The 15,219-nt window shown below is 44.6% G+C and overlaps 2 protein-coding genes across 5 annotated transcripts in view; one reads left to right on the top strand and one right to left on the bottom strand.

Moving 5' to 3' along the window:
• CLUH (clustered mitochondria homolog) overlaps positions 1–2,016 on the top strand; it is a 34,831-nt gene extending 32,815 nt beyond the window's left edge. For 2 of the 3 annotated variants that reach the window (XM_032130173.1, XM_032130174.1), the window contains exon 26: positions 112–313. In XM_032130173.1, the coding sequence (XP_031986064.1) occupies positions 112–280 (169 nt within the window). In that variant the 3' untranslated portion in view covers positions 281–313. Of the gene's footprint in view, positions 1–111 lie in introns of all 3 variants that reach the window. The other variant, XM_032130175.1, reaches the window with a different exon arrangement.
• A 1,434-nt stretch (positions 2,017–3,450) lies between these two features.
• Positions 3,451–15,219, bottom strand: part of PAFAH1B1 (platelet activating factor acetylhydrolase 1b regulatory subunit 1) — a 28,715-nt gene continuing 16,946 nt past the window's right edge. Inside the window, exons 4-11 of one of the 2 annotated variants that reach the window (XM_032130176.1) lie at positions 14,945–15,019; positions 13,896–14,102; positions 12,427–12,595; positions 11,433–11,535; positions 10,489–10,717; positions 9,012–9,113; positions 8,214–8,370; positions 3,451–6,978 (exon numbers count right to left, since the gene is read on the bottom strand). In XM_032130176.1, coding sequence (XP_031986067.1) covers positions 6,905–6,978; positions 8,214–8,370; positions 9,012–9,113; positions 10,489–10,717; positions 11,433–11,535; positions 12,427–12,595; positions 13,896–14,102; positions 14,945–15,019 — 1,116 coding nt within the window. In that variant the 3' untranslated portion in view covers positions 3,451–6,904. The remainder of the gene's footprint in view (positions 6,979–8,213; positions 8,371–9,011; positions 9,114–10,488; positions 10,718–11,432; positions 11,536–12,426; positions 12,596–13,895; positions 14,103–14,944; positions 15,020–15,219) is intronic. The other variant, XM_032130177.1, reaches the window with a different exon arrangement.

Genomic DNA, 15,219 nt, shown 5'->3' on the forward strand with positions numbered 1-15,219 from the left:
GGGGAGGGAGGTGCAAGGAGTGTTCCTTCTGTTGAACACAACCTTGTCCTGGTGCTTCACCAATCCCACAGCCAGTCTAATGTCTGCTCCCCTCCCTGCTTTCCCCTTCAGCCAAAAAGACTTGGAGAACCTTAAAGCCGAGGTGCAGCGACGCCAGCAGCTCCAGGAAAGCATGAAAAGTGGGGAACAGGTGGAAGCAGAGGACAAAGCTGTGGAGGAGAAAGAGGCTGAGCCGAGCATGCCTTCTGCTGCCATCCCCTTAACACAGAGCTCTGCTTAACGTGTACCTCGCTTTAAAAAAAAAAAAAAAAAAGTTTAAACCACCCTTTTCTGAATCTGGCCCAGGGCCTTGGCCGCCCTTGGAGCAGCTCCTCCTTTTTGACAATGTTATTGCACTGGTACAATTAATACACAATGCAAAGAACTAATCTGAGCAATGTAATCTGTCTGCCTGAGCTTGTGTCTGCCATGCGAGGGGAAGTGGCCGGAGGCAGCACAGACCCGTCCTGGCGCGCGGGGCCCTCCTGCCGTGTGTGCGTCCGTGTCGTGTGTGTGCGCAACAGTTATTTCTACTTTGTACATATGAATTCCAAATGAACTGTCTGGAGGAATGTAACATTTCTCAGGTCATTTTTATGTTGACTAAGGACACTGCTTTGCTAAACCAGTACAGAACCAGCCCCATCACTGCTCCGCGTTCTTGTAAAACGTGGATTCCAAGCCAAAAGATTGATTTCCCCCTAGTCGCTATTCAAGACTGTGCTAAGAACAGCCATATTTGTGTCGCTCAGATGACTGAAGCCTGTGACGTGTGGAAGTGGGGGATGTACAGCATTTTCTACATCAGGATATAGCCATGGGATTCCTTTAACCATTTTTTTCTATGTTTGGTTGGCAGTTTGGCAATTCAGTGGGGTTTTGTAACATTCACATTCTAATTTTCAAGGTAAAGATATAGATATATATAGATATATATATAGATATATATATAGAGATATATATATAGATATATATATGATATTCACCGTTCCACCTCTGCTCTGCCTGCAGCTGAGTAACTTGGGATACTGTATCCAAAGAGTGAGGGCTTGATCTTTAAAAAAGCGCACAAACTTCTATTGCAGTGGAAACCCCAGTGCCTCAGAGAGGTGGGAATGCAGCAAATGAGGGCTGAGCTAAGGGGAGTGAGGAGGGAATCACAGCCCTATTGGGGGGGGAGGGGGGGAGGAAGATTCAGAAATAAGAGACCTGATGTCATTTGCAACAGCAGCTGTGACACAGAGCTGAGGGCCCTGAACCTGACGGAATCACAACCAGAAAGTACCAGGTTCTGGGGAGGGGATTTAAATAAAAACCGAAGTTCCCTCAGCACCGAAACCTCTGCCAAATACCTTCTTCTCTGGCGTTTTTGCACACTGGTTTTGGGACTGGTGCTGGGAGCTGCCATTGCTGGCAATGGACGGTACTGAAGGGCAAGTGCCACTAAAGAAATCCTCCTGTCCCCTCCCCTCCCGTGCACATCCTGTAGGGTTGTCACTGTCCTCAAGCAGGTGAGATGTGGCTGCTGCAGGCCCTGGGATGCCGACAGAGTTGAATGTCCTGTTTTCCAAGCAGATCAAGCTGTAGAAGAACAGTGGGCTGGCTGCAGCCCCGTGCTGCCGGCGCCCAGCCTCTCCCTCCCTCGCGTTGTCTGTCATGGATCGTGCCCCGTGCTAACCCGCGCTGCTTCTTTTACTGACCCTTGGAGCCAAGTGCTGTTCCTGTGCTCTGTACCCTCGGTTTCCTGTCTGACCTTACAGGTATTTGTAACTCGGGGCTGGGCAGGGGGGAAGGAGGGAGCAGCCTCTGAGGTGTTGGAGGCAACAAAGCAGAGTCTTCACTGCGAAGGAACTTGCTCCTATTTGAAAAATTCTGAATTTCCTGGAAAGCAATCAATAAATGACTACAGTGCATCTTTCCTACAAGATTTTTCTTTTACTAGTGTCTTACAGTCCATTAAAAGCTTTTTAAACTCTTGCAGGTACTTTTTTGGTTTCTTTACTGTTTGGTGCAAAGTGTTGGTAGCAGCACTGGAACCACCACTCCTGTTCCTTTGAGCAGAAGCAAGGGGAGAGAACAGAACCAGGTGACCTGGACACTTTAAAATCTATAAACCAGTACCAGAGTCACAACCCCAGCCCAGAAGGGCCAGAACTCACAAGCTCTGCTGTCAGGATCCATTTGTGCTCAGGGAGAGGAGTCACTTTGCCCTCTCATCCCAGGGGTGATGTGGGAGCAGGGGCACAGCTTTGGGGATGGTGTACCCAGGTGAAAGAGCCTGCATGTGTCACCTCATACTCGACCCATCCACTGAGAAATGTTTCAGTGCCCATCAGTGCTGTATTGGGACTGGAAACAGCTGGTCCAAACCAGGCTCACACCTAAAGAGCTGCTGTCAGAGCAGCACTTACTGCATGAGCAACAACTCACTGAGCTAACGGGGAAATTAAATTCAACTGCCCGTACTGTTCTTGGCAACTCACACCTGAACCTGCTTTGCACTCCCCGTGAGCAGCTCACTGCTTGTGGACATACGAGGCTTTCCTTTCAACCCTCACCCCAAAAACTGCCTCTGTGCCACCCCTTCACCCCAGCTGGGATAGCCCTGGCAGAGCCCAGATTCAGTTTTTTTTCCCAAATGCAAGTGGGTCTCCTCCAAATGTCCATCCCAGGTCTGTTCCCGCTGCCAAGTACCACCCTACCAGCTGCTTCCACAGACCTCAGCTGGCAGGAGTGCCCCTTCATTCTCTCCCCACGTCAAGCTCAAGGGCACATCCATGCTCTTCCATTACGAAGATGTGCCCATTCCAGTTCTGGCCACCGACCCATCTCTAAACAGTACTCAAGGCAATTAGGGCCAAATCACAGGGGAAAGTCAAACCAAAGCACGCAAGACCCTAATACCAGAACAGATGTTGCCAGAACCACCCAGTGCCTCAGCTTTCCCCTGTGCTGCCTCAAAGCCAAGAGCAATTACTCCGAGGACTCATGGCCGCACTCAACCCCCACCCTCAACAGCTCTTAACACCGAGCGACGAGCAGTGAAAGGCAGCTCCTGTCAGGGCTGCGGTAAAGAGAAGGTCAACCAAGGGAAAAATCCAACCAAACCCAACCAGGGGAGGCCTGTGCCACGCACAGGGACAAGGCTCTCCTGCCCACACGTGAGCCCAGCTTAGCCCACCAGAGCATTTCCTGCACCACCTCATTGCACCGGATCAACCAACAAAACCTCTCACTACTCCAGCTGCCATGAACCACCTCAAAACCACTTCCTGCAGCCTCAGGTGAGCACAAGTTAAATTAAAATCAGAGCAAGGGCAAAGCAGGTGGGAGCAAAATCTGAGGGTGAAACACCAATAGCTTTTTTCAAAATAGTTTTAATTCTTGCATCCAAGGAAACAAAACCACATCTAGTTTTATATGCATTTAATAGTTTACCAATTGGTACAATAAGATTTTTTTAATATGCAGAAAACATGAATAAATTTTGTTTTACACAGTCTGAGAGCAACAAATCTTACTGTAAAACACAGAGCAGTATTATATACATTCCTTTACCGATTTTGCTTTAATTGTGTCAATAGCTTCAGTTAACTCCTACAGCCTGGGAACTGTTCTCTCCAATTGCAACCTCTAACAGCGCTCAAACATCTGACATTTGCCCTCACGTCGATGTCAGGATCGACTCTAAAGCATGAGGATTTTGCTAACTTCTCTTCAGAATGAACTCGGGGAAGCCTGAGGGACAGGCAGGACAGGAAAGCAGCTACTTACATGACACAGTGGAAAGATAAAAAGGCCAGTTAATGCCAGTTGTGACTTGCAAATCCAACGCGACCCCCCCCCGCTCCCCCCCGTCCATCCCACCCCTCTATGCATGTGCTCTTGCTACAGGACTCTCGGTATTGATTTAATACACGGACGTTATATACAGCTGGACACAACAGCTCACTCCAAGGGTGCTTTTCCTTCACTCAACTCAGCATTTGCAATATTCAAATCATTAAAGGATTACCAAGCCACCACTGTCTACAAAAACAAAGTATTTTTCCTTTTAAACAGCTCTCAGGGGAGTCAGGAGCTGTCTAAGAGTGATTTCTCAGGCAGTTCACATGGACAGGAAGAGGCACAGGAGAGGCAGGGACCACATGCCCACAGTCCTCACTCACTACCAACCAGGGGTTGTTTTCCTTTCCTCAGTGCCCCGGGCACACATTGGTCACACCACACACAAAAGCAGGACGGGTTTGCTTCACCTTCTAAAGTGCAAGATGGTATAAAACATCAACTTCCAGCTTCTATCTAAACCACAACAAACGTTGCACTTTCTGGCCCGTGTGGCATGGCCCAGGCTAGGCTAAGCCCAGGGATCTGCAGTGGCTCTGCTAACAGGCCAGAGGCGGGTCCTGGCAAGTGCTGCCAGTTTCAGTCAGAAGTGCCAAAGCAGCAGTGAACCTCTCGACCCCTCCAATATGTTTAGTTCATTATTGACCCAGTAACCTCATAGTTGCAGTTCTGATCACAGCAAAAGCACAGCAGGAGCTGACAGAAACAGTGGGGACAGTTCCCCAGCACGCCCCAGAGTGTCCCCCTCACTCCCACACCTGTGGTGTGGCTCCCTTCCAACCAGGGCTTCCGCTTTGGTCCGGTCGGGACCATCCCTGAGATCATTCCCTGCTGCCCCAGAAGGCTCACTCTGCACAGCAGCAGTGTGGAGTCTCACACAGCAGCGATGCTGCTGCCAGCACTGGGGCCGGGTGTCCTGTTCTTTGCTACAGGGAAAAAATGCAGTAGACAACTTCCACATCACAGGTACCTTTAATTTCTCATTCAGGTTTCAGTTATGTACATGAGGGTGGTTTACTTTAGACTTAAATAAAGTTTCTAGGTCCTACCAGGAATTAAACAGATGTTATTACTTTACAGTTGCAGATGCATGGAGGGATTTAAGATGCACTACTTGTGTATCTGGAATTCTCCAATAGGACAAAAAGCAGCAATTTTTTCCAGTCCAAGCAGCTAACGAACAAAACAGACTTTATTCGTGCATGCTTAACTGCAGCAACACACACCGAGAATGACAGAAACCACTGGATTTAAGAGATTAGCCTGGATCTTAAACTGGCTCTGAAAGCCCCCCCATCAGAACCCCACTTTCTCCACCGCTTCCCAGAGGATCCCACACCCCAATCCAGCTCTTCCCACACAAAAACAGGTTCTTCTGGGGTGTCTGTGGAAGTTTCCCCCTCACCAGTGCAGTGTGTTCACCCTCCAGCCCACCCTATGCTGGTCAGGGACTCTCAGCTTTAAAAGGGACATTTTAAAAGCCATGGATTAAACCAAAGGAGTAAAATAAAGCATAAATTCACCTGTTAAAACATCAGCCTGGTACTTCATTGTATTGTCAATTTTAAAGGTGATTTTTAAAAAGACCTGGTTAGTTTGATAAGTACTGTAATTCTTGGTTATCTGAAATGGAATCTGTCACAAAAATGCTGATTAAAATATTAATTTATAATATTTTCATTCATTTCAGATCAAAATATGTAACTTTAGGGAAATGCAAATTAAAAATTGTGTACACCAAACAACATAAATACTAATAACTGAGCTGGGCTGGTTTTGCTGATAGGATTTGGGTTTGGTTTTAATGTTTAGCATAATTCCCACAGATGGGTATGGGTTTTTGTTCATGGCATTTTTCTTTTAGAAGCCTGTGTGGATCTGACCTGCCATTGTCAGCTGATTCTCAAGATACTTAGTGCTTCCTTTAAAGCATTTCAATGCTGCAGCCCAAGGTTCTTCTCCACTTGCAAGCCCCAGGACATTTTTATTGGAGCCACATTGCCAAGGTGAGGATCACCTCATTGTCAAAGGGTTTCCAAGGAGGCACTAAGGAAACCAAGAAACTTTTGTATACCCCAATTTCCTGCCAGTGAATGAGGGAAGTGTCCTTTGATCCTGCTGTGTAATAGGAATTGCACATCTCTAACAAACATGGAAAGCTAACAGCAAGTTGGACCATGGCAGTCATTTGGGAGAGGAAGCTCTACTGGAAACTGGATCACTAAACTCTAGTGGGACGGACAACTCCTCCTGGAAGTTTGTCTAGCATAAAAAAAACCAAACAAAAAAACCATTTAAACTTAGTTTAACAGCACAGCTTAACCATTGAATGACCAAATAAAAAATAAATACATTTATCACATCAGCTGCGACTAAGATTTGTTGTCTTATTTCAGGTTTACAGTCAGTTCTATAAATATACCAACCCTTGCGTGATAGGAGGCCAAAACAAGTGTTTTCTGTTGATTTGGCAAATGTTTCATGACAAATATTCCAGAGTTTAATTAATTTCCATTAATTACATATAAGGTTCAGAAGATTCTGAATTGCAGCCTTATTATCTAGTATTCTTAGAGAAGATTTATTAAGCACACTTAAGTGATGTTACATAGATACACATTTCTGAAAGAGCCCTACAAAACTTTTCTCAAATGAGGTCACCAATTCAGGCACCAACAGACAGCAGAAAGAAAAACAGGTATAATTATCCGACATAACGACACTGTCAACTATTCAGTTAAGTGCCCTATTCCAATCATCCCACTTCTGCCTTCTCAGGTCTGATGTGACCAATGCCAGCCCATGTTCTTAAACCTATGGTACTTCTAGACAACGTATGTAAATTTACAGTATACAATTTGGATTCACCATGCATGAATACTTTGTGTGTAACATTTAATAAGCTCAATCTACATCCAGAATAATTTACATGAAAGGACAATATTTATTTAAACAGAGCTCAATGGGTAACCATGGTATCTGAGTGCATCCAGAGGAAAAGGGGTCACTGTGAACTCCATCAGCGGCACTCCCACACTTTTACTGTTTGATCTACACTCCCAGTCACCACGTACGGGGCTGTCTTGTGGAAATCTGCCAGGAGACAAAAGCTCACGTTACCAATGAACCCAGAACTTCAGCATTTCCTACTCTCACTGAATGGCACTGCTTTTTCAAAACAATTCTACCAGCTCAAAGGCTAAATTCCAAAGCTCCTGGCTGTACTTTTGTAGCCAAATTCTCTCATGCTGTAATATTGTAGAGCATGAAAATCTACCTTCAATTCAGCTATAAAGGAACTTTTATGGAAAAGAAATCAGGAAGACTTACAAAACATCTCACACAGATAAAACCCTTCAATGCCACCAGGAGACAGAACTTCATGTATTTAATAAGAGGTGTCCAAGAATGAGGGAACTCGACTTTTTGCTGTAGATAGTACAGTCTGTGAATCTGTATTTAAAAATGTACCGTGTACTGTTCTTCAGGAGATCCCCAAATATTTGGCATATACAAATCAATTTGGGGCTGGCTCAGAGACAGGATGGGGAAGTTCAACCAAGAGGAATCAGTCTCACCATAGGAAGAGGGATCAACAAAGCCAGCTGTAACTGAGGTAGCCCATTCTGGGGTTAACCAGGCCCTGCTCCGGGTCTGATGTTCTTCAACTCTCACTGTTTCTCCTCAGCCATTTCAGGGGGAAGCTAAAGCCTGCTTTTAATTAGCCCTGCCAGTTTGGTCAGGGAACTCCAGAAGCCAACTCCAGGCTCCTTGCTCCAAACTCACACAGCTTTGCTGAAGGAGCAATAGACTGCCAGAGGAACACAGAGAACAAAAACAATGGAGGAGACTCCAGAGCAAAGCCCAGCCTTGCTGAACAAGGAGTGGTTGGTTTGTTCTGGCCTTGCCAGAGCAGGGGGGAACTAACATCTCCCAAGATCTGGACATTCCTGGTTGGTGTTACCAGGAATTCAAAGTAACTCTTTTCTGACTGTTGTGCACACCCTTCTTGTTTTCCTTTTGCTAGGCAAGCACTGACACTAGAGCACTTCCCAGATGCCTGCATCCTCTGGTGACAAGTTCCAGAACTCCCTGTCAGTTAATGTCCTTAACCATGTGCAACACTGGCAGCAGAAGTGGAAAAATCCAGCACGCTCCAACTCTACAACTCACATGAGTGGGGGGGTTTGACTAGAAACTGGAGTTAACTTCTAGTTCATTTCTTGTACATAGAGAGCATAAGGTGCCACTAGAGCCTGAATGCCAGCCTGATGCTCAGCTGCAGCCGGTGAGGAAGCAGCAGCTCTGGCACGGGGAGCAATACGTACCCAAAGAGGTAACAAAGTGTTCGTGCGCGTTGAGGGTTTTCATGCATCGCTTGTTCTTGAAGTCCCAGACACGGAGAGTCTTGTCATCAGCACAGCTCAAAATAAACTTTCCCCCAGAATGGAACAGGACGCCACGTACCCAGTTATCATGGCCCACCTTGTGCACAAGGAGAGATCAGTGAGCAGGTGCAGGCTGTGAGCTGAGCATCCCACACCTCACACTATGGCACACTGAGGGACCCCTGCCTGGCTCCGCAAGGACAGCCTTGAGCTCCTGAAACCCGTCAGAACTCACAGCTTATCTCCAGTTTCTATTATTACACCTCTACCAGTTCTCCCAACAATGCAAGTTCCTGTCCTTGAAGGCAAACAAACAGCAGTCCTCATGTGATCTGCACCAAATCTGCTCTCCACCCCCAGCACCACCACCCAGTCCAGCCAGAATCTGAGCTGTGAACAGCAGGCTATGGCCCACGGGAAGTCCCACACGAGGGAACAACATGACATTTCACAGAAGACAAAATTCAGATCATTACAAGCATTTCTGTAAACCAACCAAGCTACTCATTACAGAACCTACACCACAGTACTGCATTCACACTATGGTTGTAGAGATTCTCAGTAATTCTTAGCAACAACAAGATCTGAACTATAGAAGCAATTAAAACTGTATTTCTAGCATTTATATTATGACGACTCTGGTTTCTCTTGAAAACATGACATGCAAGATAATGCATTCCATTAAAACTGGTTGTACATATGCAGCTATGACTGCCAGAAAAACACCAATGGACTTACAAGTGTCATAAGGCACATGCCAGTGCTAATGTCCCACATCTTAATGGTCTTGTCTCTGGATCCAGACAGCAGAAAAGGCCCAGGCTTGCCACTCTTCTTAGTCTACAGAAAGTTATGGTATACATAAGATGAAGGCGGGTAGAGGAGAAACAAAGCCGATCCCTTCCCAGTGATATTGCTGAGTACCAAAATCAGATCATACGATAGCTTACAGTGAGTAAATCCACACTGACAAAGCTGGGTCACAGGCATTGGTACTAATGCTAAGAGAATTAAACAATCTGTTACAAGAAACGGTTGTTTGTCCTGCTGATTCCACAAGCCAAGTAACGCTCTGAATAAACACTTGCCTACTGCAAGACATCCTCTGCTAGCAGTAGACAGCTCAAGTGCCACATCTCAGGATTAATGAGGATGCAGCTCACACATACCTTTGTGCTCACATTCTTCAAAAAATGCAATGAAGCAGGGTTAGGAATTTCTGAAAACTTCCTACTCTGAAGTGATTTCTGTGTGTGCCCATGCACGGCGTGACCGCTGGCCAAGCTCCCACCTGCCCCAGGCGCTCCCGTGCGGGCTGTGCCCGATCCCACCGGCAGGGGGCAGGGGAGGCACCACCGCAGAGCCCGCCCGGCCACAGGAAGGGACACACGGAATTTTCGTTTTAATTACTTATAATTGAAAGATTAGAAGGATCTTTTAATGATTCAAGTAAAATTTGACTGAAATAATCTGTAAAAGCCATCACTAGACAAGTCCCTATGTTCAGTGTGGCTACTTTTCCCCTGGGGTGTCCATGTCCTTTGGAGGCAGAGAGCAAAACAGCAATGCCGGGTGGGGGGTTTGACTAGAAACTGGAGTTAATTTATAGTTCCTTTCTTCTACACTTTAACATCCTTAGAATGAAATTTATTCTGGCCTTTAGCAAGCCTTTCTTGAGGCTCACTAGAAGAGGTACCTGTGATCACACAATCTGGATTTATTTTAGTTAAGGAATGCTTTCTCCCATCAGTAGCTGTACAGTAAAACACAGCAGCAGTTGGTGCTTGACTCCAGTGCAGTGAACACTGCATCCAAGACAGCTTCATTCTGCATTCCTGACTGGCTCCTTCTCCCCTCTACCTTCCAATTGCTAAGCATCCTTATAATGTTCACATTGTGCCAGAGAAGCTGCTTTACACATTTCTTTGCTACAAGACAGTGGTCCCACTCTCACCTGTCCCTAAACAGCATCTCTCCGCAGTTCTTGTTTCACTAGAGCAAAGGTAGGTCCTACTGATAAACGCAAAAGCTGGATCCTGCGAAGCCAAGATGGGACTTAACTGCATAGCAAGACACTCAGACAGAAGTACTCATACACCTGCTGTACCTGCCAGGCCCTTTGAGCCCCAAGCTCAGTCGCTGTCAGTGCTACACAGAGCACGGACAAAGATCTCCCCATGCATGCTTGTGTAACAGCCCAGGAACGTAACGTTACCTCTGATCCTGTCGCTTCTGATATGGTGGAGTAGGAGCTCTCAGGAGCCCAGGAAATGCACTCTACCACATGCTCATGCTCTCGGAGCTCGGCTTTGCATTCCTTTGTCGCTACCACCCACACGCGCACCGTCTGGTCGTTGGAACAGCTGGCAATCAAGGTGCCGTCCTGGTTGGGCCGCACCATGCGCACCCATTCTCTGTGCCCCGTGAAAGTCTTCACGCAGTAACTGTACAAAAAACCACAGCGGGACTCAACCACCTTTGCAATAACCCACTGCACGTGCTTGGAAATTTGAGGACACTTAACCTACTCTTAGTGGTTAAGATAAAATATTTTAGAGCACACATGTTCATCCTGGCAGGTGAGGGACCATGCCATAAACAGTTTGTGGAAAGGACGCTGACCTGAGAAAGCAGTGATAACTAAGAGCTAGCAAAAACTTGTTAAGGCAGAAAGCAGGAAACTTGGGGGAAAACGAAACTGACGTGACTACTTGAATTAAATAGGTATTTTAAGAACAAGTAGAAATTTACGGGGCACTTAGGTATTAGAGAGACAACTGACAAATTAAACAAGCAAGAAGACAAAAAAAAAAAAAATCAGGAGACACCTTAATCTGTGTCAAGAAAGGTAGCAGATACTCCCTTTAAACTCATGGTTAACCAGTGAATTTATTTTCCTAATTGGTCATGAGCTAGAGATCTACCCTCATAGCTTCCAGGAAGACAAAAACAGTTAGTTTTAATCAATCAGTATTAACATCTAAACCCCTCTGCCTAATGACTGAGGCAGAATTCTTCAGTGAATTACTCTAAAGGGCACAACATCATTTCTCAATTCAAATAGTGCCTGCTGACATTCAGATTCCTGCGTCCCATTTCTACACACAGTGGTTTCTGCTCGCTTTTGTTCTGGTGCTGTTTGCTCACAAGTGCACTTACCCTGTCTGGACTTCCCACATTTTGATAGTTTTATCCCTTGAGGCAGAAACTATATGATCTCCGTTGGGCATGATGGCTACCGAAGAAACGTTATGATCATGACCTAAAAACAAAATAAAACCTTTATTAAGTGGCACTGGCAGAGTTTTCACAGAGCACACAGGACTTGCTGTTTTTTTTATCTTGGTCAAGTAGCAACAGCAGCAGTGCATGTTTTATGGAATAATCTTTACATGTAAATTTGAGGTTTTATGAAATAATCATCCATATTTTTAGAACCCAATGGTCCAGACACTGAGCATCCTTAAAGGTGCTTTCTGTTTACTGATGCATATCTGTGGGTAGGAGTTTATTTTTTTGAAGTCTCAAACATTCTCTAGTCCTACTCGCCGCTTCTGCAAGATGATACTAAAAGCAAGAAAAAAAGCTTTTACATAAAGACTATAAAAAATATTTGCTGTCAATACTGGAATCTTATAGCTGTGGTTGTTGCACTTTCTCATTTTTCCTATGGCTTTCAAACCCAGTGCAAAGGGAACATTCCCCTTCATGTGATCAAGCACACGCAGCCAAACCCCGCATGGAGCAGCCACAGCTCCTCTGGCACTGATTGCTCCCTTCCTGCAGCCCTGCATCAGGAACACAGAGGGCTGAAGGAAGGAATCCTTCACTGATTTGAAGGCAGTTTCACTGTCTTGCAAGCATTTAATATTTAAAGCTAAAATCCCTTTAACTGTCATTTTATTTCAGTATCATTAAGGGATGCTTCCCACACCATCATGCACAGTAGATTTGAGATGCTATTTCATTCCATAAACACTACATGTATCCCCTATTTACAGAGCACTCAAAGCATCAAATTATGTCCCCCCTTTTTCTTTTGGAAAATACTCTGGTCTATAACCCCTTTCCACATCAGCAGTTTTCCTGGATTAAAAAAAAAAAAAAATCTCTTCACTTTACAGACTGCTAAATCAATCCCTTTATACCTTACCATGCATAGTTCTGATGCACTCAAAGCCCTGGAAATCCCATAGCTTAATGGTCATATCAGCAGAACAGGAGGCCAAGAGTTTGCCAGTGTGGTCAAAGGAAATATCTTGCACAGAGTCTGTGTGCCCCTTCAGGGTTCGCTCAAAGTCTCCTGTCTCATAATCCCACACCTGACAAGTGAACAGACAAACTGTTAGCAGCAGCCCATTACTCTTTGTATTCTCCAGCCTCACATTTGCACTCTGCAGGCCAGTCTGGCACCCTGTTCAATAATTAATCGAGCAAGAGACAGACAGCCCTAAAAATCTTAACAGCAGAGAAAAATAAACTTCTTTTTATGTGATTTTGTTACTTATAAATTAACTGAATTCATGCATTTTGAAAACTGCTTTTCAGCTAACTTTAAGCATTATAAACCCAGCAGGAGAACAAGTTTCATTGTATCTGGAAGTCTTGACACCCAATGCCCTTAAAGAAGGAAGATCAATTCAGAAAATACTTGACAGAACAAATCCACTTCGTACAGACCATTTTCCTCCATCCATTTCTGTGCCAGCTGCCTAACTTCAGCAATACAGCCCACTTTCAATAACAGGGAAAGGATCATCTTTAATATCGCACTCACCTTTCCCAAGCTTTACTGTGGCTCCAGAATTTACCTGCTTGCTTCAGAACCAACCAGCAAATATTCTGCATACCACAGAGAATACTCAGAATGCTTTGGGTTAAGGCTGATAATCCAAACCCCTCTGAAGAGTTTGATACACATTCAGACATTCACAGATTACAGAACTGCTCAAGTTAAACAAACGTTTGCTGTTAATAACTGCAGGACAGCTTGAAGTCCCATTCTCACATCCTAATTAAGTCAGTCTCCTATCATCTAACCACAAAGCTTTTAAAACTAAACTGGCTCCTACAGATTTTATTGTGTCTCTCTCAAGCACAAAATTGGACAATTAATTTAAAATTATATTCTAAACAAAAAACAAAGCATCAAAAAACACCCAACAAAGAATCCACTATCCCAATAGATTGCAATCATTGGGATGGCAATAGTCAAATGGAGCTACACAGCTAGACTTCAAGAATAAGGAAATTCATCCAGAGTACCCCTAAGAGAGGGAAAACAAAACTGACTGGGGCCATCCATAACATCCAGAACACTTGGAGCTGTCACTGTTCCAGCTGACCCTGTCTGTCTGCTGCAGAAACAGGTTAAATGTCTCTAAATCCACAGCTTCGTTATTTTTAACTCAACCCAAAGGATAATAAAATACTCCGAGACATTAAATGGACCAGCATAAAACTAAAATCTGTAGATTACACACGGCATCACATTGGAAAGATCTGTCCCTCAAGAGGCTGAAGCAGAACCAGGAAGAACAAACCTTCCACCAGTTCAACATGTCCAGCCTGAAGCACTGATGTCACCTATTCCACAGCCAACTGTCTGGAGCACACACATACCTTTATTGTGGCATCCTCTGAAGCAGAGACCATAACACTGAAAACTGGATGGAAAATGACTCGAGTGACAGGACTCCTGTGCCCACTCAACGCATACTTCTCTGGAGGACGAGGAATCCACTCCTTAGGGTCTCGTTTCTGACCAAGAGGTCCACCTGATGTAAATTCTTCCTTAGCTTCATTCAGCTTCGATTCTAATTCCATTACCTAAGTGTATGAATTTTAAAGAGATCTTTCATCTCCAGTTTTATACAAGATCTAATTCACCTTCTTGCATTAGTAATCCAAGTAAAAACTGACTCCTAAATTCACAGGCATGGACCAAAACTGATTACCAATATTCAGTAGCACTGGTTTTAAAAATCAAACCTAAATTAATAATTTATAGTTTATTCTTTAATAATTGATAGTTAATTCTTAATAATTTAATCATTAATCATTTATTATTTTCAAATTCCCAAATATTTTCACAGGAAAAAAAAAGTTCTACAAAATTCCCTTCACTCACACACTGTACAAATACATCTGAATTACTATTGTGCCAAACTACCAAAGAAGGTCGTGCTAACAAAAGGGAATGCTACTGCTGCAGGAATTCCGTGTCCTGCTGGAGCTAGCACACACATTAACCAACAACAGAAACACTGGAGGGCTAATAAATCCTCGTTGTATTAACCTGCACAAGGGATAGGACTTCATTGTTAACACACTGATTTTAGGGGTTTTTTTGCTTTTAATACACTCTTGAGCCACTGAAGCATGACTAAGAAGAGTTTTGTACTCTCCACTTGCAGCACAATCCCCCACTGGAATGCACTGGAGCTAATGGCTCCTTCCCTCTAGGGCCATGGCCAAAGACAACGGGCAGCACTGATTTTCCCTCCGTTCTAACCCAGCCTGACCCTCTGCACACAGCAATTCCATCTCCCCACTCACCAACTGCCTCAAGGCACCTCCTGCCTCTCCAGCTTCAGGACTGCACATGCATGTTCAGTGCTGAATGCTTTCTGTGCTTTTTATACGTGTACATCCAGCAGATCTCTACTTACCTTCTTTTGTAATCTTATAACAGATGTCCATTTTTTTTCCAGAAGTCCAGCATACTTCTTATCTAACTCTTCATTCTGAGGAGAAGCATTTAAAGAAAGAGGAAGAAAAGCACACAGAAGAACAAACATCAGAGACACAGAAGTATAACTAAATGCTGCATTTTCTTTCTATTACAAGATTACAGTCTCATGCTACAATAATCCTAAATTAGATGCAGATAACACAGACATCAGAAAATAGCCATGCCATGGCTTACTCCATGGAAGATAAAAGC

Source organism: Corvus moneduloides, chromosome 20 (assembly GCF_009650955.1).
Source record: "Corvus moneduloides isolate bCorMon1 chromosome 20, bCorMon1.pri, whole genome shotgun sequence".
In the NCBI taxonomy this organism is placed as follows: Eukaryota; Metazoa; Chordata; class Aves; order Passeriformes; family Corvidae; genus Corvus; species Corvus moneduloides.